Source organism: Euprymna scolopes, chromosome 18 (assembly GCF_053919585.1).
Source record: "Euprymna scolopes isolate OS-2025 chromosome 18, ASM5391958v1, whole genome shotgun sequence".
NCBI lineage: Eukaryota > Metazoa > Mollusca > Cephalopoda > Sepiida > Sepiolidae > Euprymna > Euprymna scolopes.
The window spans coordinates 109,325,619-109,347,477 of record NC_136499.1 but is presented as its reverse complement, the minus strand read 5'-3'; the positions used below and the strand labels follow the sequence as shown (position 1 = coordinate 109,347,477).

General features: G+C 35.1%; 1 protein-coding gene across 2 annotated transcripts in view; it reads left to right on the top strand.

Moving 5' to 3' along the window:
* LOC145297758 (uncharacterized) overlaps window positions 1–21,859 on the top strand; it is an 859,574-nt gene that overhangs the window by 822,401 nt on the left and 15,314 nt on the right. For both annotated transcript variants that reach the window (XM_080143998.1, XM_080143999.1), the window contains exon 6: window positions 4,087–4,236. In XM_080143998.1, the coding sequence (XP_080000124.1) occupies window positions 4,087–4,236 (150 nt within the window). The remainder of the gene's footprint in view (window positions 1–4,086; window positions 4,237–21,859) is intronic.

Genomic DNA, 21,859 nt, shown 5'->3' with positions numbered 1-21,859 from the left:
GTGTGTGTGTGCGTGTGCGTGTGCGCGCGCGTGCGTGTGCGTGTGTGTGTGTGTGTGTGTGTGTGTGTGTGTGTGTGTGTGTGTGTGTGTGTGTGTGTGTGTGTGTGTGTGTGTGCGTGCAATTTCGGCTCCGGGAAGTGTTGTGAAGCTTCTTCGGCATCCTACCACTGTGCTGAACATCACCGGTTGTCGTAGAAGATCCACTTCTCATCACACGTCACAATCCACTCAAGAAATGGATCGTTTTTGTTTTTTTGAAACGTAGAAGACACCTCAAAACGACGATTTTTTTTTATTATCGTTCAATTCATGCGGCACCCATTTATTCAACTATTTTTTTCACACACCTTACATCAAGCGGCTTCATGCCTTGTCTGGAGCGATTTCCATACGAACAATAGAAAGAGAACACGTAAAAGAAAACCCTTTTCATAAGAGGAAGATATTTTCGCCGATGACTCCCGCTTCCACACATCAATAAAAAAAAAAAAAGATGGAAGTCTACTCCAAATAGCTTACGGTAAACAATTAGGTGAGGTTGGAGGAGGGGGGTATTGCGAAAGTCTACTGTGAAACGCGGTTACAAAGGGAAAATGGCGACTCCTGATTGGTTAACTTTATTTATTCTCGGATTCATTCATTCGTTCAATCGCTTATTCGTTCATTCTACGAAAAGAGAAAGGGGGGAAAAATCCGAGGTCGAACACACCCGCCAACCTAATTGACAACTGGCACTTGTTGCTATGGTTACGGCTGCGTCGAACTAATAAATCAATGATGTCTTCGGAATCTTTTCATCTTTTCGATAAAATGAGTCGACATGGAATAAATAGTTCATGACTTAATGTCTCCACCCCCCCACCCTCCAACACCCATCTCTCTCTCTCTCTCTCTCTCTCTCTCTCTCTATATATATATATATATATATATATATATATATATATATATATATTCTTTCTTTCTTTATCCTCTTTCTATTGCTATGTTTTTCTCCTCTTACCCCTCCCTTTCTTTTTCTTTTCTCCCCTCCCCTTTGTTTTTTTTTCCGATATCTCTCTTCTTGTGTCTCTGTTTTCTCCCCTCTCTCTGCTTTATTTCTTTCTCTCTCCTTCAATCTATTTTTCTCTTCTCTCTCTCTCTCTCTCTCTCTCTCTCTCTCTCTCTCTCTCTCTCTCTGTTTCATTCCCTCTGTTTTCCTTTTCTTTCTTTCTCTGATTTTATTCCTATCTTTTGTCCCTCTATATTCTCTACTCTCTCTCTCTCTCTCTCTCTCTCTCATTTCCTATCCGTGTTTTTCACTTCTCTCTCCCTCTGTTTTCTCCTCACTATCTCCCTCCTTCTGTTTTCTTCCTCCTCCTTTCTCTCTCTCTCTCTCTTTCTCTCTCTTTCCCTATCTATCTATCTCTCTCTCCCTTTCTCTCTTCCTTATTTTCTCCTTTTGTATCCCTTAATTTCCCCCTCTCTACTTCTGTTTACTCCCCTTCTCTCTCATCCTCGCTCGGTTTTCTACTCGTATTTCCCTCTCTATTTTTCTCCTCTGTCTCCCTCTCCGCTTTTCCTCCCTCTCTTTACCCCCTCTCTGTTTTCCTTCTTCTCTCTCTCCTCTTTCTGTTTTATCCCCTCTCTTACTCCCTCCTTCAGTTCAGTTTTCTCTTCATTATCTCTCCCTCATTTTTCTTCGCCCTCTTCTTCTGTTTTCTCTCCCACATACTCTCTATCTTTCTCTCTCTCCATTCTTTTTTGTAACTTTCTATTATTTTCTTATTTTTCTCTAAACCCAAATTTTTCATTTTTCTTTTTTTAAATTCATCTCTCTCTCTCTCTCTCTCTCTCTCTCTCTCTCTCTCTCTCTCTCTCTCTCTCTCTCTCTCTCTTCCATTATCGAGTTTAAAGCGATTTAAAATTCTATTGTATATATTGCAACTTATGTTCAATTCACCGTATACTTTGCAACAAAATTGTTTTATTGCCGTCATTTGATTTTCCTTCATTTTCTTTTCATGCTTCTTTCTCTCCTCCCCCTCTCTTTCTCTCTCTCTCTCTCTTTCTCTCTCTCTCTCTCCTCACTTCACCTCATCTTTTTTTAACCTTTTTCCTTTTTGGTTATTTTCTTTAAATCTGGAAACATCTAACTCAAATTCTGTCTCTGGATATTCTAAAAGTTCAAACTCCAACCCCATCTCTGGAAATTAAAAAAAAATATATCCGACTATGATCCCATCTCTGGAAATTGTGGAAGTTCCAACTCTAAATTCTGCTCTGGAAAGTTTAAACATCTTGTTCCGAATTCGACTTTGATTGTTAAAGGTTAGGCTCTAACTTTCAACTCTGAAATTTTTCCAGTCTTATCATTTTGAAATACACCCCCACCCCCCCCCAAAAAAAACTCAATCTCAGTAAATTTTAGAAAGTCTGGCTTCAACTCCGTCTCCGAAAATTTCAAATATCCGGTTACAATTTTATACATCAACAAAGATAAAGTCGCATAATAGAATATTACAATGTTAAAATCTCAGACGGCGCAAAATAATCTTAGCTTTTATAATTTGCTTTTTTTCTTTTCTATATAATGGTGAAACGAATTAAATTTATAAACCTACAAGCAGCTATCCTTGTTTTATCGTTATTTCCATGGCAGGTGCTCCTCTGAACTCCAATCTCTGGTCCCCCCTCGCCAATCTTTCATGAAAAACACCCGTCTAGCTGAATCCACTGTGAAAAATTTCCCCCACTCTATATCTGTGCCTAAATCAAAACGCGGATTCGATGAACAAAGCTTCTTTCTTAGAACTGCACGCCTGTGGAACTCTGTTCCGTCTGCCTGCTTCCTACCGGACTACAACTTGGATGTCTTCAAGTCCAATATTAACAAATTTCTAATGAACCGCCCCCTTAAGTAAACACTTCATCAAATCTCCACACTAACGTAATGTACTTGCAATAACCCTTATCCCTGAGTGGCTTTCGGGCCTTGATAAGTGGTGATCACTGTGTAAAAAAAAAAAGCAGGGAAACCTGACGTTGTCCTGTATTGAATGATAATCAACAGATGTTTCACACTTCCAAAGATCGCCCTTTTTTTTTCAATCAAATCGATTGTCTGTTCTAGTCTGTGGCCCACTACAGTGCACCGGGAGGAAGCTTCATATGCCTCCCTGCAGTGACTTAGTTCACAATACATTGTAATCTACATTGAACTGTAAAAAAACTACTGTTGATTTTATAAAAAAAATATTTTATATAAGCACTTGAATTAATGTATAAAATGCAACAGTCAAGTATCATGGTTCAACTGTGTTATAAACAGAAACATTCATTTCGAATGTGCTCCTATCTTATCCAAGAATATACTGTTTATTTTATACGCCGGGTCCTTCTGATTGTGATGTGATAATACTTTGTTGATCCTCATCCAATGTAGGGCAACGTCGAGTCTCCCTGCTAGTTAAATCTAAACGTATCTTCAGAACTCATACAATACAATCATCGTATCGTTCTCCTATATATATATATATATATATATATATATATATATATATATATATATATATATATATATATATATAATAAATTCTACAGCCAAACAACGTCGCAGCCCACAGGAGCCATGACAGTCAACGAACCGGAAGTCCAAGACTTGAGTTGGCTGTCATGGCTCTTGCAGGCTGCGACGTTGTTTGGCCATGGAAATAATTATATATATATATATATATATATATATATATATATATATATATATATATATTGAGTTCCTTTCGCTATAAAAGAAACCGAAACCAAAACCTAGGAAGAATTCTTTATAAAATTATTTATAAAAGAAGAAGATTACTAGAATGCCATCAGCTATAATCAAAACCGAAACCAAAACTTATGAAGAATTCTTGATAAAATTATTTATTACAAGAAATGGAAGTCCATAACAATTAAATGACAGTCACTCGGATGTAAGCGTGACACAAAATAAAAAACACACACGCTATCCCATTACTATATAGATATTTGGTTATTGAAGCGAGGCGGGAACACATACGTTCACTTTTATCATACTTTGAAATAATGTCTGCTTCATTTTTTTTCATTTCTCAGATTGGCAGAATGCTGTTTTAGGCTTAATGATGTTTGCGGCTTCGTTTGGTGCCCTTGCAGCAGTCCTCTCCATCTGTGGTGTATTGACGACGCCATTACCGAAGAAGATATACTACTACCATTCAGCTGGGGAAATCTTTCTCATTTGTGGTAAGATTTTACTCTCTTTCTCTACTGAATTCTCTCCTCCTCCTCCTCCTACTACTACTCCTACTACTACTACTACTCTACTTCTACTACTACTACTACTCCTACTACTACTCCTACTACTACTACTACTACTACTACTACTCATTTTCATTTTGCTACTCTTCCTACTACTACTGATTATTTACATTCTTCTCCCACCTTATTCTTTTCACCAACCTCCCTCCCTCTTATTCTTTTTCTTTCTTTCTTTCCTCCTCTTCCTCCTCCTCCTCTTTCTCTTACTTCTTTTCCTCCTCTCCATACTTCTACTTCTCCTCTTTTACATACTCCCACTTCGTCTTTTTTTTTCCTTTTTCTCCTTCTCGTTTCTCTCCCCTCTTTCTCCTCCTTTTCCTTCGCCTATTTTTCCTCCTACTGCTTCTTTTCTTTCTCTCCTCCTCCTACTTTTGCTTCCCACCTTTTATTCTATTTAAATATTGATTTTGTATAAAGAAAAATACCGATGTGTAAAGTCGACAAAGAGACCAACTTTATTTTATTTCATAGATCTAAGTATATACGTGTGCGTGTGTAGACAGGTACGGAATAGAATCGTGAGGATAACTGATGACAAATTGACAAGGATAAATAACCCTGTATGGACAAATGCAGAATTACGTCTTTTTATAAGATGACGACAATTAAATAAATAATTCCTATTCAGACAAACTATTTTCTGGAAGAAATTAAATCGAATAAAATTTTATTATTCTTAACAACATGATGCAACGATCCCCTAAAATAATTGACGAATTAGAACCATGTATTAGTTCTGTATTAAGAAAGCTATCGAGAAAAAAATCAAGAAAAAAAAACTGACTTTATTTAATGGATCTATGTAATGACGTGTGTATATGTAGGCAGGCATGAAATGAAACCGTGACTATAACTAATAACATATTGACAAAAGAAGAATATATCTGATATTTAATTCTCTTACTGTCAAGAATATATATATATATGTGTGTGTGTGTGTGTGTGTGTGTGTGTGTGTGTGTGTGTGTGTGTGTGTGTGTGTGTGTGTGTGTGTGTGTGTGTGTGTGTGTGTGTGTGTGTTGTTATTTTGGTACTTGTACAGGTTAATCAAGACATTAGAAAATGAAAATATCGAAAAAAGTTATATAGTACGTATTTGTTATGGAATGAAGTTCTCCGGAAAAAAAATTCACTTAATTTGATCAAGCAGTTTTTTTTATTGTTTTTTTTTTTTGTTTTGTTTTTTGTTTGTTTGTTTGTTTGTTTTTTGTTTTTTTTGTTTTTGTTTTTTAGGTTTTTTTACAGCGAAAAAAACAAAACAACTTTTATGATACCGATCAAAATGTTTCGATTTTTAGGAAGAAAAGCTATGATTTCACATGGGAAGGGGGTGTCGGCGCTTTAGACCGAGTTATCTCCCCGAGGTGTGTTCTAAAATTTCAAACATGGCTTCCTAGAGCGTCCTGTCATAAAAACGTACTTTTCCGCTGTAAAAAAAAAAAAAAAAAAAAAAAACACTACTTGATCAAATTAAGTGAATTTTTTCCGGAGAACTTCAGTCCAACACGAATGCGTACAATATAACTTTTTCGACATTTTCAATTTTTTTAATGTCTTGACTAAACTGTACAAGTACCGTTATTTTTAGTGATAAATACTATTGGTATGAGTATATAGAAACATATACGATGATTGCGACGTCTAGTCAGATGAGTGCCACTCCCCCAACCACTGAGTGTGACTGAAGAAGTATCTGTATAAAGATGTTATTACAGAGTTTAAGCTTTGTACGACAGCTAAGTCTCTCTCTCTCTCTCTCTCTCTCTCTCTCTCTCTCTCTCTCTCTCTCTCTCTCTCTCTCTCTCGGTTCAAAATATTGAAATCCAACAACAAGCCAGAGCTTAGGCCCTGTCAGCTGCGACATTCATGACCCACCGGTGTGTGGAGTATGCTCTATTGCCCAGCAACCTAAGTCCCTATCATGGATCGAATGATATTTGGTTGACGAGGACTCCCATAAGCCGTGGTGAAGGCAACTCCTTTAAGAGAAGCAAATCTCTGACTTAAAAAATAACTATAAAGCGGAAGACCAGGAATTGCATTAAGTTGGTTTGCAGTTTGACTTGTTGCTGACATATATATATATATATATATATATATATATATATATATATATATATATATATATATATATATATAGTGTTTCATGGTAAACACCTGATGATCCCTTAAGAATATTGGTAATATTGTTTGTTCATTAAGTAAAACTATTTAGTGACTTACTGACAAAGTAATGTTCCAACGAAGGACATTGCTTTAAAGGTTTTAAAAATACTTCCAAGACTATATATATATATATATATATATATATATATATATATATATATATATGAGTAGATTGGCATGAATATACACATATATATATATATATATATATATATATATATATATATATGAGTAGATTGGCATGAATATATATATATATATATATATATATATATATATAAATTGTACAACATATACATATATATATCTTATTATAAATTTTCCTAATGTCTGTCTATCTGTCTGTCTGTGGGTGTGACGCGGTTTATCTCAGCCTACAGGCAACCCACACAGGCAAGTAAGGTGCCGAAATGAAGCTTATGGCCCAGCGGATGTTTTAGTGATATTTATATCCATGTTTGGTGTATGGAAATGCAAAAAAAAAACGCAAAAAAAATAACGATTTACTAAGCAACGTTTTATTTACTGGATATTTTTCCGGTACAAGGACTCAAGTTTGCCCATATATAAACATTATTGTATTTCATAAGGCTTTGGGGGAGTTTTCTCCCTTTTAGATATACATTAAAATTTAAATTGTTGACATATTGATTTCGCTTACATTCAGCTTTATGAGTAGAGGCGTAGACGGTCAGCTCACTGGTCAGGTTTCGATCCCGGCTTAAAGCACTTGTTTGTCTATTGGTGTCATTGGTGAACTGTAAACAGCGAAACAGTACAATATGTGAATGGCAATATATATATATATATATACATATATACACACACAAAAATATATATGTATATATATATAGAGAGAGAGAGAGAGAAAGAGAGAGAGAGAGAATAAATGACAAAAAGTTATATTCCAAAATTCATGATGTTGACCATCTTATAATTTATTCCTTTAATTCAGTTGACTTATACAATTCTTGATAGTATCTGTTTCGTAGCTTAAAATCATTTAATTATTATATCAATCAGTGATTCTATTATGCCCGTAAATGAACAGATAGACAATAGATTCACTGATTGATATTATAATTAAGTGATTGATTTTGCGCTACGAAACAGATACTGTCAAGAATTGTATAAGTCAACTGAATTAAAGGAATAAATTATAAGATGGTCAACATCATGAATTTTGGAATATAACTTTTTGTCATTTATTCTCTATATTGTTCTGTAATTACATTGAGCTTCTTATATAAGGAGTGATATATAATAAGAATATATATATATATATATATATATATATATATATATATATATATAGTGTTATAATGGAAAAATTCCAGAGGAAATCCGGGTATGAGAGCTCAATGTGGTAAACAAAGCAATAAGATAAAAAATATAACACGGAAATTACATAATTGTCGATGCAATAATTTATTTCAACCTTATGGTATTTTCAAGCATCTAAATCAGACAATTACATTTTTGATACTCATAATTATGTAATTTCCGTGTTATATTTTATATATATATATATATATATATATATATATATATATATATATATATATATATAAAATATAAAGTTAAGTGGTTGTATTTAAATTCCGAAAAAACAAAATATAGACACATATATTCGAATTAAGAATTTATTGTTTGACAAAAGGAATATATACCTGGATTTATAACTCCGGAGGACATTGTACTCCTTCCGATAACATAACATAAAGGATGTATCAAATTCCTTTTCCTATAATTATTTCCCTATAATTATCACTTACCACTTAAAAAACTATTTTCAATATTTGTGCTGAAAAGCAAAATAAGTGTCTATTCACAGCTGAACATTTTGCTAACCGCATTTCATTTCCTCTGATGATATGAGTCATTGCTGAAAATCCATGGATTAAGGAAATCAACATAACCCCTTCTATATATTCCTTTTGTGAAACAATGAATTCTTAATTCTAATTTATGTGTCTATACGTCGTTTTTTCGGAATTTAAATATAACCACTAAACTTATATATTGCTCTATACTTAAATATTGAGCTTCTCCTTTTTGGATATGATCGCCCTGAAAGTATTACTTCAAGTATCAGGATCTTTCATCTGATTTCTAATTAGTGTCTTATCTCGATTATATATATATATATATATATATATATATATATATATATATATATACTTATTTATCCATGATCATGCGCTTGCCGCATACGGCTCATCAGCGTTGCTACCTATGCCATGGTTCACTTCACAACTATATATATATATATATATATATATATATATAACTGACATGTAATTATCTCACTGTAAATTTTCATATTACATATTCAGATCTGAACCGTTCCAAAGAATTGCTGAGAATTGTCCAAAGAACATCAATTTCCCCCTTCACGCCTGTCGTTTTTGATTGACACATGCAAATCAGCTTTGGCTAAAATCGGCTTTCGACTGAATTGGCTAAATCGATATTTTCTTTTTGTTTGGATTCTTTAACTGATTATATATAGCGCCCTGTTTTTTTTTTATTTAAAATTTTTCCCAAACAACATTTTTAGAAAAAAAAATGTTTTCACCATATATGATGGGGAATTGTATCTTTCGAATCTGATCGAAATAGAAAGGTCAATAGTTAATATTCATTACATTTCGTGACAAATAGCTGCTGCAATTTCAAAGTTAAATTGTCAATAACTAATGTTGTCCTTAAAATCTGCCAAGATCTGATGATTGTCGTCATAGATCATTCCGTTTAAACTAGCCTGGGTGCCTGGCGTTGCCCGGGTGTTTGGAGTTGTGTGTTGAGCAAAAGAAAAAGAAAAAAAAGTGGAAGTAGGCAGGCAGGCGCGAACCCATACCGCGAAGGAGGAAAAGAGGGTGAAAAAAAAGTGACGTCTTTGCCGTTGCGTCCATTGCCAGAGCGGAAGTGGCGGAGGTTTAAATAAAGGCTAGTCAATCGGAAAGAAGGATGACTTTTGAAAATATCGGCGAAAAAAGCGACCCCCTTTCCTTGTAGAAAAGTGCCCAGTTGAGAGTGAAATAAGTAATGTTTTTGGCCAATTTTTTGATATTTGTTGTCCGAAGAGTCGATCTTCAAAACGATACCGATCTCATGAAAATCCGCTGGCTCTGTCGAAAGTTTTAGTCATACATACATACATACATACATACATGATGATGGCAACGTCTTGTCAGACGAGTGCCACTCCCTCAGACATTTAAAATCCATGAGTTCAAATGCCTGAGGGAGTATCTATACAAAGATGATGTTACAGAGTCTTAGCTTTGTATGACAGCTAAGTCTCTCTCTCGGTTCAAAATGTTGAGATCCAGCAACAAGCAAGAGCAAGATAGCCAGCAACAAATTAAACTGCAGACCAGCTTAATGCGGGTACTGGTCTCCCGCTTTATGGTTTTTTAAATCAGAGATTTTCTTCTCCTAGAAAGGTTGCCTTCACCATGGCTTACGGGAGCCCTTTCCATCCCAATACACATATACACACACACAAATATACATACATACATACATGATGTGAGCAGCAACTCGTTCTCAATTATTGCAATTACTTAATATATATATGGCTCAAATGACGCAAACATGAGCGCAACTAGCAGCACATGCCAGACGGCTACTTCTATGAACCTTATATAGTCCTGCACATTCACTGATGACCGGGTCCAAGCTGTGGTGCCTCGAACACCTACCAGAACCCTTATTGCTATTGACGCCCATATTTGCATCAGTCCTCATTGAATGCCCGTTTGCCATTTCAGGCCAAAGCCAGCCTTTTTGTTATTGAGATGCATAAGTTACGTTGTATAGGACCCCAGGTTGGGAACGGTAGTAGTTAGTAAGTTCCCCGCTGCAACAAAAACCTAGTAGCCGACTTTTACTGATCGCCTAGTTTTTTTATGACTTTGGTTGTCATGGCAACTGCTAAGACAGCAGAGTTATTTCCCCCTTGACCGTGCATTTTTTTTCTTACTCGCTCGTCAGTTGTAAACCGCTTGTCATAATACCTTTGCCGGCTGAAACAAAATTAACATGCACACAAAAATCAGACGTAACTCAGCACACCAATCAAGACGTAAGACACGATGGCTTTTTGTATAAAAATATATTTTGTTATAGAAATATTATTCTCAATCTGTACATAAATAATTTTCAACAGTTCACAGTTCAACGGTGCAGCTTACTTCTCTGTCATTCAGTGATGGAGAGGGGGGAAAGAGACGTTACGCACTCGACAAACGCACGTTCTTCTGCGGTCCTTAGACCTGCTCTTTCTCCGCTCCTTCTGCTGGACTCCAAAAATCACGTCATTATATTGCCATAATTTTTGTTCGGTATTTTTCCATTCCACTGGTCGATCAACTCTGTTATCGATAATGGATCAGGCATTTCCCGGTCGCGTTTTAAGTTTTGTTGACAATGCATTGGCTGCATCTGACCCAGAGACTCGGTAACCCATTTCTCTTCAGCTGACCGACTATTGAATTTGTTTATACACGTGCATCGCCACCTCGTGCCAGCTTTACATGACATTCCGATCCTCCATTATACTGCAAGGAATGTCACGTTTCAGCCAAAATTGCGTCTCCCCACAAACCTTCACTTTTGTAAACAAAAAAATCGTCGTCCGATTTCTCTGTTTACGACGTAATTATTGTTGCCGCTTCGACTGGTGGACAATCGATATTCGATGCCCACCTTTCAAATCTTTTTATTTTTTTTTTAAGGAAGTTTTTATTTTCACAGTTATTTTTACATAACACATACTGACTGCAAAGTGTGTATTCCATTACATCTCAAGTGATGTCTGTGCTTGAAGCTTTTTATAGTGAGGAAAGACTTTGCACTGAGACAATCCCACTCTCTAAACAACTGCCATATTGAACCAAAAAGAAGAGCAAGTCAACATCATTGGAAGCAGCAGTCGCCACATGTTTTATATCAGGATTTTCCTTCTCGTACAAACATACATACATACATACATAGATTTAAACAGACAGGTGAGATTTATATTATAGATGACCTCAGAGAAATTAGTCATATGGCTTTAGGGTAGGGGAGTAAGGTATGACGGAGGATCTACATAGATTTCTCTGGACAATGCTGCTCTATCTGGTTAGTAGATAAATGTATTCATATCTACTCATCTTTTTCGCCTCAGTCCAGGAATTAACTTCGTACTCATAAGTGCAATGTAACAGTATATGTCCACCGTTACTCGATTCTCATTCTCCTTCTTAAAGAAGTGTGGTTCTATGATGCCATTTCGTCTGATGGCACACCACACAGTCATTTTCTGTTGACAAAGAGGGCAATTGATATGTTCATGTGGCCAGAACCCGAAAATGTTTATTCTGTTTGTTGATGTGCCCACTCAAAATGACATTTTGTCCTGTCCCTAAAAAACATCAAATCCACAAAGCCAAGTTCATTTTCAATCCTATTTCCTGTTATGCTTTATTTAATTTGATTCTGCAAGATCTGAATTTTATCAGGAAGGAGATTGAGGACGTCATGGCGGATCTTGTAAACTGATGTTCTCGTAATGGCAGTTTCTTGTGAGAGACGGTGTGTGGGTTTACTGGAAGACGTTACCATAAGATCTGAGTAATGTCAAGAATTATAACTGAACGATGTCGACCATTGTGGCTTTTATGGGAATCTGTCACACTTTGTCGCCCGAAATGTTGAATTGTCCTTATAGTGTAAGGATGTAGTCGAAAGAAATCAATCAAGTACTCGATCGCGAATCTGAGAGCTTAATATTAATTATTTAAAAACTATACATTATTACATAGTCCCGAAATGCACCAACGATTTCATTATGATAGATCAGCCCTTTTTCGCTGAATTATCCCAACATAAATCTTCAGCGTCCGTCGGAACGAAAGAAAATACATTGAAATGAGCGTTCAATCAAACGTTCATTTCAATGTATTTTCTTTCGTTCCGACGGACGCTGAAGATTTATGTTGAGATAATTCAGCGAAAAAGGGCTGATCTATCATAATGAAACCATTGGTGCGTCTCGGGACTATGTAATAATGTATAGTTTTTAAATAATTCATATATATATATATATATATATATATATATATATATATATATATATATATATATATATATTGCAATTTGTCTCTGTGTGTGAGTTCGGTAATAACGGACTCCGAAACAGCTGAGCCGATTTTTATGAAATTTCACAAAACTATTCTTCATGTGTCTTGAAGTGTTCTTAGATAGATTTTGTATCCGAATACCTCTGATAAGTATCGAAAATCGTTTACCAATAATCAACAAATCTGCGTTTCCTTGTTCAAAATTATGTTGGTTTAGACTGGATTGTACTGTATAACTTATTGGAATTACCATTTATTTTTTTCTGTAACAAAGTTATAAACATAAGTTGAAGAAAAAAAAAAGAATTTTTACAAATTTTAAAAACGCATTCTCTCACTTTTTTCAAAAAAATTCAGTCTGTGCCCAAAAACAGAAATTGATTTCGAATTAAAAGAAAATGTAAAATCTATTTTTAACCCACCCCCTCCAAAAAGAAAGTACCATTAGACGCAATAAATGAAGAATTAAAAATGTGGGGAAACATTAGTGTAATTTCTAAAAGTCGATTACTCGGATTAAACGTCGCCAACGGTATATATATAAAAAAAGATCTAATAATCAGAGTATGAGCTGCTTTTTCAAATGGATTGATTGATTGTTTGAAAGACCGTGCCTAGAAGATATATTCACTCACAATTACCATCCCCAGAAAAAATTAACGGTGGTAAATTGTTTTCAAAGTTGGATTTGTCTGAAACTTACCTTAGGTTAAAATCAGTAAAAAAATGTTCGAAGCATGTTCGATAATAAAAATACATACATGAATTTTAAAACTTAAGCGTCTTCCTTTTTGGATTGAAGGTAGCTCCAAGCCTATCCAACAAATAATGGGTACAATATTGGCTGGTATGAAATAAACAATCGCATATTTGGATGATATTTTGATTAAAAGCGAAAATGAGACGCAACACAAACTTATTAGAGCAGTTTTTCAGGGTGTTGAAAGATGCAGATTTAAGCTGGGTTGTGAAAAATTTGAGTTCTTCTTTAACAATATAAAATATGTAGAGCCTTCGTATCACGAGTTCAAGCCTGGCTGTCTACTACCAGTATTTATTTTTTATTTTTTATTTTTTTATTTTTATTTTTTTTATTTTTTTTTTTTGCTTAACACATACCTACAAACATTCTGGCAACGTCGGGTACCCAGGCTAGTTGACAATAAAGGAAGAAAATTAGATCCATAAAGAGCTGAAGCTATTAAGAACGTGCTCTAACTTGTTAAGGTTACTAAACACCAGGCTTTTTTAAGAATAGTAAGTTAATATATCATATATATTCCAAAAGTATATGATTAAAATAAATAAGTTGTTAAATAAGTTGGTAAGAAAGGGGAATAAAGTGGATGTGGTCAGAAGAATGTGAACAGACTTTTACTCTTGATAAAGGTGTGTTTCTATATAGAAAATTTGGACATTATATATAAAAAAAATGATTTTATCATTTCATAAATATTTTCTTAACATTTCTTGGTTATCAAAGATTTTCAATTTTAACATTACGAAATATTTTCTTAGATGTGAAACACATTACTAATTTGAAATTCCCGCTCGACCTAGCGTATAGACATTGAAGTTGAAAGACTTCTACAATCGTCAGCAAAACCAGGCGTCATTTCTCTCTGGGGTTAATACCACCAGAATATGAAGAGAAAAAAAAAACAGTTTAACACGGACAGTTTTCTACCCTAGATAAAGGAATATTTCTCTACCGAAAATTTAGACATTATATAAAACAAACTGTTTTTTTTTATTTATTTAATAAATATTTTTTGTAACATGTCTTAGTTTTTAACGATTTTCAATTTTATCATTACGAAATGTTTTCTAAGATGAAACATATTACTAATTTTAAAAGCTGTTTGTTAGCAGACCTATCATTAGCACGTTTCGACCTGAAGAAGAAAATCATTGTAGCATCAGATGCTAGTAATGAGAGATTGGATGCTATACTGCTTCACAAATTCTTCCAATAGCACATGCCTTGAACATGTTACTGTCCACGTAACGAAAGTACAGTCAAATAGAAAAAGAGAGTTTAGCAATGATTTATTCTGTAGAAAAATTGAAGATTTTCCGTATAAAAATCTATAAGGAAAATCACAGAATTTCTGTATAAAAATCATAGATTTTTATATGGAAAATAATTTATTCGTCAAATAGACCACAGACTACTAATAACAATATTCGGTTAAAAAAACATGAACCAACTCACACTGCAACTCGACTACGACGTTAGGGCATAATTCTATTGAATTATAATTTTAAAATAGAATATGTAGCTTCAAAGAAGATAGGTCACATCGGTAGGTTATCAAAATTAATATCTAAATATAGAGAATCAATTCAATTGTCGGACCTATTGTACAATGCTATTAGAGAACTTCCGGTTACGCTAGAAGATGTGAAAAAAGCAGTGGAGAAGGGTGATTTCATTATAAAAGTCTAGTTGAACGATAAAAATAAAAAGGGAAACAGTGTGCCATCCTTTTCTATATGTGAACAGGTATATGCAAATAGAATAGTAATGTCGGCTACTCCGCAAAAGGGAATGCTCAAAGAATTTCACACTGACCATCCAAGAATTTCACGAATGAAAAATTATACTTATTGGCCGAGGATAGACCAAAAAAATGTGGTGAACTTACGCAGAGGATACTAAAGTGGCCAGAAATTGTTAAGTGCACACATCCGACGGCAACAAATACGATAAACGCACTTAAGGACATTTTTAATCATTCTAGAATCCCGAAAATTTTAGTCAACGATAATGGAACATAATTTACGGGAAAAGAATTAAAGGAATACTGCAAATCATCGGTTAATGAGCACATGACAACTCCAGCTTACCATCCATGATCGAACGGAATAGCAGCAGGATTTGTAGACAAATACAAACGAGTTTTGAAGAAGCATTAAGACGCATGGAACAAGTATTCAGAAATTGTTGGCAGTTTATAAAATTACACCAAACCTGAATATGATGTCACGTTTGTTGCCAGTTAATGTTCGCAAGAAAAATACGCTCCGTGTTTGATAGATTGTTGACTATTTCGGCAAAGGTACAGAACAGGTACAATTATTTGATACATGTAATATCCATCCTAGGGTAAGTAAAATATTCTTTTGCTCGAAAAGGTTGATGATACATAGACATTAAAAATTCCATCTATCCGAATAATAACAAATATTTTCAAAATCAGCTTCAATTTCCTCATTGTTTATACGGTCCCGATCAACGCCGGGTAGCCCCGCTAGTCATCAATAAAAGAAAAACAGATGACAAAAGAATATAAGGTAGAGGACAAAGTCTGTTTTTAAAACTTTATGGTTGGAAGAATGTTTTGCGAAAATTAATAGGAATCAAAGGAATACATGACATAAAAGGAAACCAATTTCCGTGCAAAAGATATTGAAATCGGTTGAGATCCAGGGACACTCCAGAAATCACGGAAAATACCGAAGAGATTACAATAGAAGTCCTAAATGTCGCGATTGAAATTCCTGTCCCAATACGTCAGAATTCTCCAATTTACTTATATACATAAGCAATCCAATAGATTACTTATGTATATTAATTTATTTAAAACTGTATAGAAGGTCAGGAAAACATTGGTACCGTCAGTTTCAAGCCTAACATAAGTACTGTGAGCACTTTCTGTTCATCTGTATATATACATATATATATATATATATATATATATATATATACATGCATATATACATATATATATATTACTTATATATATATATATATATATATATTACTTATATATATATTACTTTATATATATATATATATTACTTTATATATATATATATATATATATATTACTTATATATAATACTGTAAGCACTTTCTGTTCATCTGTATATATACATATATATATATACATATATATATATTACTTATATATATTACTTATTTTATATATATATATATTACTTTATATATATATATATATATATATTACTTTATATATATATATACATATTACTTATATATATAGAGATTTTTTTACATAGGCATCACCACATTATCAAGGCCAAGATGCCACTTAAGGATAAGGGTTAAAGAGTTTACAGTAGAAATTGGACAATATAGTAATCATTAGTGATGAAAATTTGGTAAATTTGATAAATTTGGGAATTATTGATAGTGTTTACAGCTAGACGAGTGTTTCTTGTGAAAGTTAGGCGAGGGGCGACCATAGACTGAAGCTCAGTCGAACACTTTCCATGAAAATAACAATACATCAGAGACAAACTCGCAACATCTCTTCTGTGAGATAGAGGTTGCAGGAAAGAGAAAAGGACATCTCCTACGAGGACATCTCCTACGAGGCTACGAAGTCTATTTTGAACTCTATCAAGGCAGGACAAGTCCTTTCTAGCAGCTCCTGCCCAGATGTGGCAACAGTACTCCATCCTTGGACGTACCTGGCTCTTATATAAATAGAGAATTGCATCAGAAGTGAGATATCTACTGGATCGATAGAAAGATCCCACTATTTTTCCAGCGGCCTTGGAAACAGATTTGATGTACGTGTTCCATTTAAGATCAGGAGTAATGGTCAAGCCCAGAAGCTTGTCAAAACTTGAGGCCTCCTGAAGACGAGAGCCATTCATTTCAATTGATGCCAGATGGGGATCAGAATGTTGATGATGTAAAGAGAGAAGCTTGGTTTTAGATGCATTAAAAGTAACCAGCCACTCCTTTCCACATTGTACTATGTGCTCAAGATCAGAGGAGAGATAATTGGAGAGAACTTGGTCGTTTACTGTCTTAGATGTGCTACCATAAATGGTAGTGTCATCAGCATAAATGTCTACAAATGATGTAAGGATGTGATTTGGAAGATCATTAATGTAGATCAGGAAAAAAGTTGGGCCCAGGATGGACCCCTGAGGGACACCGGCATTAATACTGTGAGCTTCTGATTTTTGCCCCTCAACTACTACTCTTATGAACCTATCAGAAAGAAATTATTTAATAATTGAGAAGACATTTCCAGCTATACCATAGCTACAGATCTTATGAAGTAAACCTTTATGCCATAGATATGTCAAGAGCAATTGCCCTAGAAAGGTTGCCTCCGTCGAGAGATTTGCTAATCCTATGAGATATAACTGTAAGCACATCTGCTGTAGATCTAGCAGAACGGAAACCATATTGAGTGTCACTAAGAAGGTTATTTTTGTTGAGATGGTTGATTACTTCTGTATTTAACACAGATTCCAGCAACTTACTCATGCCACACAGCAGAGTTATTGGCCTGTACTGAGAGGGAGATGAGCGATCACCTGAATTCTTAAATACAGGGCATACTGATTAAATTTTCCAGGATAGATGGGAAACTATTCTCCTTAAGACAACGTTTAAACAGTTTTGTAAGTATGGGCGCTAGTTCAGGTTGAAGTTTTTTGAGTACTATAATTGGAATACCGTCAGGGCCGGTTGCTTTACTGGAATCAAGGTTTTTGATTAGCTTGGCAACATCACGTACCCATATATGTATATCACATAGCGTGTTTTTTTTTTTTTGATACAGGAGGAAATATTGGGGGTTGGCGGCCTATTACTTATATATATATATATTACTTATATATTACTTATATATATATATATATATATATATATATATATATATATATATATATATATATATATACACGGCGTATCAAATTATTAACGAGTTTACATTTTTTAAATACTTATTATACCACTTAGCAAGGCCTGGAAGCCACTCGGGGATAAGGGCTATTGCGTGTACAGTAATCAATGAGATAGTATAGTAGTAATCTTTATTGGAGATTTGATAAAGTGTCTTACTTAAGGGAGTGGTTTATCAGGAATTTGTTTATGTAGGACTTGAAGACATCCACGTTATAGTCAGATGGGAAACAGGCAAACGGCAGAGAGTTCCACAGGCGTGCACTTCTAAGAAAAAAGCTTTGTTCATGGAATCTACGTTTTGATTTTGGCACAGATAAAGAGTGGGGAAAATTACTGATAGTATCACTCAACATTTTAAAACATTCATCGATTCAAACAGATCAAAAAAAGAAAATGTAATCATTTTTATGAGTTCTCAGTATTCCATCAGCAGAGCTCTTTACTTTCTGACGCAACCAGTTTTTTTTATATATCATTTTGTTCCTAAATGTTCCTTGTTGCTTTTTTTTTACTTTGATTTTGAGCTTAAATAATGAACTGCCAAAAAATAGCCTTGAACCAGATTTTGTTGTTATAAATGTCAGTTTTCCAAACAAATTCAGGTGAGTTTTATCTTTTTTTAATGCAAGGAAGTAAATGTTGATTTCTGGGAGCACAGGGTGGGGGTAGGTGCTAGTTTGATTGTAAGTTCATAGAACTTCTGTCATTACTAAGCAATAGCCGACCAAGGGAAGAGTTTACCAGGCATGTGTATGAAGTGAAACCTGAAAGTTTGAGGACAGGTGTTGCATGGAGAGAAATGATATTAAAATGAAGTCATCCAATCTAAGCTTGACTTTAACATTCACATTACACAGCCATTGTATCAGTCTCATATCATTTCTCTCCATGCAACACATGTCCTCAGTTAAGTGTTGAGGCATTATATTGAACACAGATGGCGGTAGTAAATCAAATCGATGAAGAATCAATGCAGTCACGATTCAGTTGTTTCAAGACAGAGGCTGAGAGCAAACTGAATTGAATCCAAAATTCGATATTTTTTATAATAAAGTTTAAAGCTTCTGATTGGTTGATTGTAAGTTATTAGAAAGATCGTCCGAATCATTGGGGTCATACCCTTAGCAGTAATGTTGGGGATGAGTCTCCTTGATGCTTAGGTGGCTTGGAGACTGAGTAGAGTACTCATCAAGGGGCTATTCTTGATACTCAGCCTTATAGCTGCTGGATCGGGAACCGGCCCAGTACCTGTCGGACTGAGGTACACCGTCTGGGTATCACTCAGGTAGTCCACCCTCCCAGGCCTTGCTAACTTTTTTTTTTTTTTTTTACATAGGCATCACCACTTATCAAGGTCAAGAAGCCACTCGAGGATAAGTGTTAAAGAATGTACAATAGAAATTGGACAATATAATAACAGTTAGTTATGGAGATTCGGTAAATTTGTTAACTTATATGGAATGGCTCATCAAAAACTTGTTTATGTTAGACTTGAACACAACCATATTGTAGTCAGCTGGAAAGCAGAAAAACGGAAGACAATTCCATAGGCGTTCAGTTCTAAGAAAGAAGCTTTGCTCATGCAATCTACGCTTAGGTTTAGGCACAGATAAAGAGTGGGGAAAACTAGTGATAGTGTTTTCTGCTAGACGAGTGTTTCTTGTGAAAGTTTGGCGAGGAGGGACTATAGAATGGAGCTCAGTCGAACACCTTCCATGAAAATAACGATAAAGCAGAGACAAAGTCTCAACATCTCTTCTGTGAGAAAGAGGTTGCAGAGAAGAGAAAATAACATCCCCCACAAGGCTACGAAGTCTATTTTGAACTCTATCAAGGCAGGATAAGTTCTTTCTAGCAGCTCCTGCCCAGATGTGGCAACAGTATTCCATCCTTGGAGTACCTGGCTCCTATATAGATAGAGAATTGCATCAGCAGTGAGATATCTACTGGATCGATAGAAGGATCCCACTATTTTTCCAGCGACCTTGGCAACGGATTTGATGTATGTGTTCCATTTAAGATCAGGAGTAAAGGTCAAGCCCAGAAGCTTGTCAAAACATGAAGCCTCCCCAAGACGAGAGCCATCAATTTCAATTGATGCCAGATGGGGATCAGAACGTTGATGAAATAAAGATAAAAGCTTGGTTTTAGATGCATTAAAAGTAACCAACCACTCCTTTCCTTATTGTACCACTTGCTCAAGATCAGAGGAGAGAGAATCAGAGAGAAGTTGGTCGTTTACTGTCTTAGATGTGCTACCATAGATAGTAGTGTCATCAGCATAGATGTCTACGAATGATGTAAGGATGTGATTGGGAAAATCATTAATGTAGATCAGGAAGAGAGTCGGGCCCAGGATGGACTCCTGAGGGACTCCAGCATTAATACTAAGAGCTTCTGATTTCTGCCCCTCAACTACTACTCTTATAAACCTATCAGAGAGAAATGATTTAATAATTGAAAAAACATTTCCAGCTATACCATAGCTGGAGATCTTGTGAAGTAAACCTTTATGCCATACTCTATCAAAGGCCTTTGATATGTCAAGAGCAATTGCCCTAGAAAGGTAGCCTCTGTCGAGAGATTCGCTAATCCTATGAGATATAACTGTAAGCACATCTGCTGTAGATCTAGCAGAACGAAAACCATATTGTGTATGACTAAGAAAGTTATGCTTGCTAAGATAGTTGATTACTTCTCTATTTGACACAGATTCCAGCAACTTACTCATGACACACAGGAGACTTATTGGCCTGTACTGTGAGGGAGATGAGCGATTACCTGAATTCTTAAATACGGTGCATACTGATGAGATTTTCCAGGGTGATCGGAAGCAATTCTTCTTAAGACAATGTTTAAACAGTTTTGTAAGGATGGGCGCAAGTTCTGGTTGAAGTCTTTTGAGTATTATAATTGGAATACCGTCAGGGCCGGTTGCTTTACTGGAATCAATGTTTTTGATGTGCTTCGCAACATCACGTACAGATATTTGTATATCACATAGCGTGTTTTCTGATACAGGAGGAAATATTGGAGGTTGGCAGCCTTGGTTGCAAAGGTTAGAATTAGCTGCAAAGTTCTTGGCAAAGAGTTTGGCTTTGTCTGATGCTGACGAGATTACCTCAGGTCCTGGCTTTTGGGTGGGGTAAGTTTATTACTTGTTGCCTGAGACGCCCAAACTGAGGAATGCTGATGGGGATTTCCGGGAAATTTTTGTAACAGCAAGAGTGCCCCTCCTTTGGGGGAGCTTCTGATCTTGTGTCACACTTTGCTGTGGTGGACAGCAAACAAATATCTACCCTTAATAGTAATCAAAAACATTTTAACATCCACGACTATCACTGGCAAGTTTTTACTTGCATACATCATAATACTGTGTACAGATTTATGATAGTCTTTTCCCTTGGTGGACAGATTAAGATTTCATCAGCTTAATCTTCTTAACATTGACTGGGGTTACATGAAATGATCAAACCTTGATAAATGATGTACAAGCATTGTCAGCTTTAGAGAATCTCGTTTCTATCCTTTTTTTTTCTTTTTTTTCTTTTTTTTTGTTTTTTTTTGTGTGTGT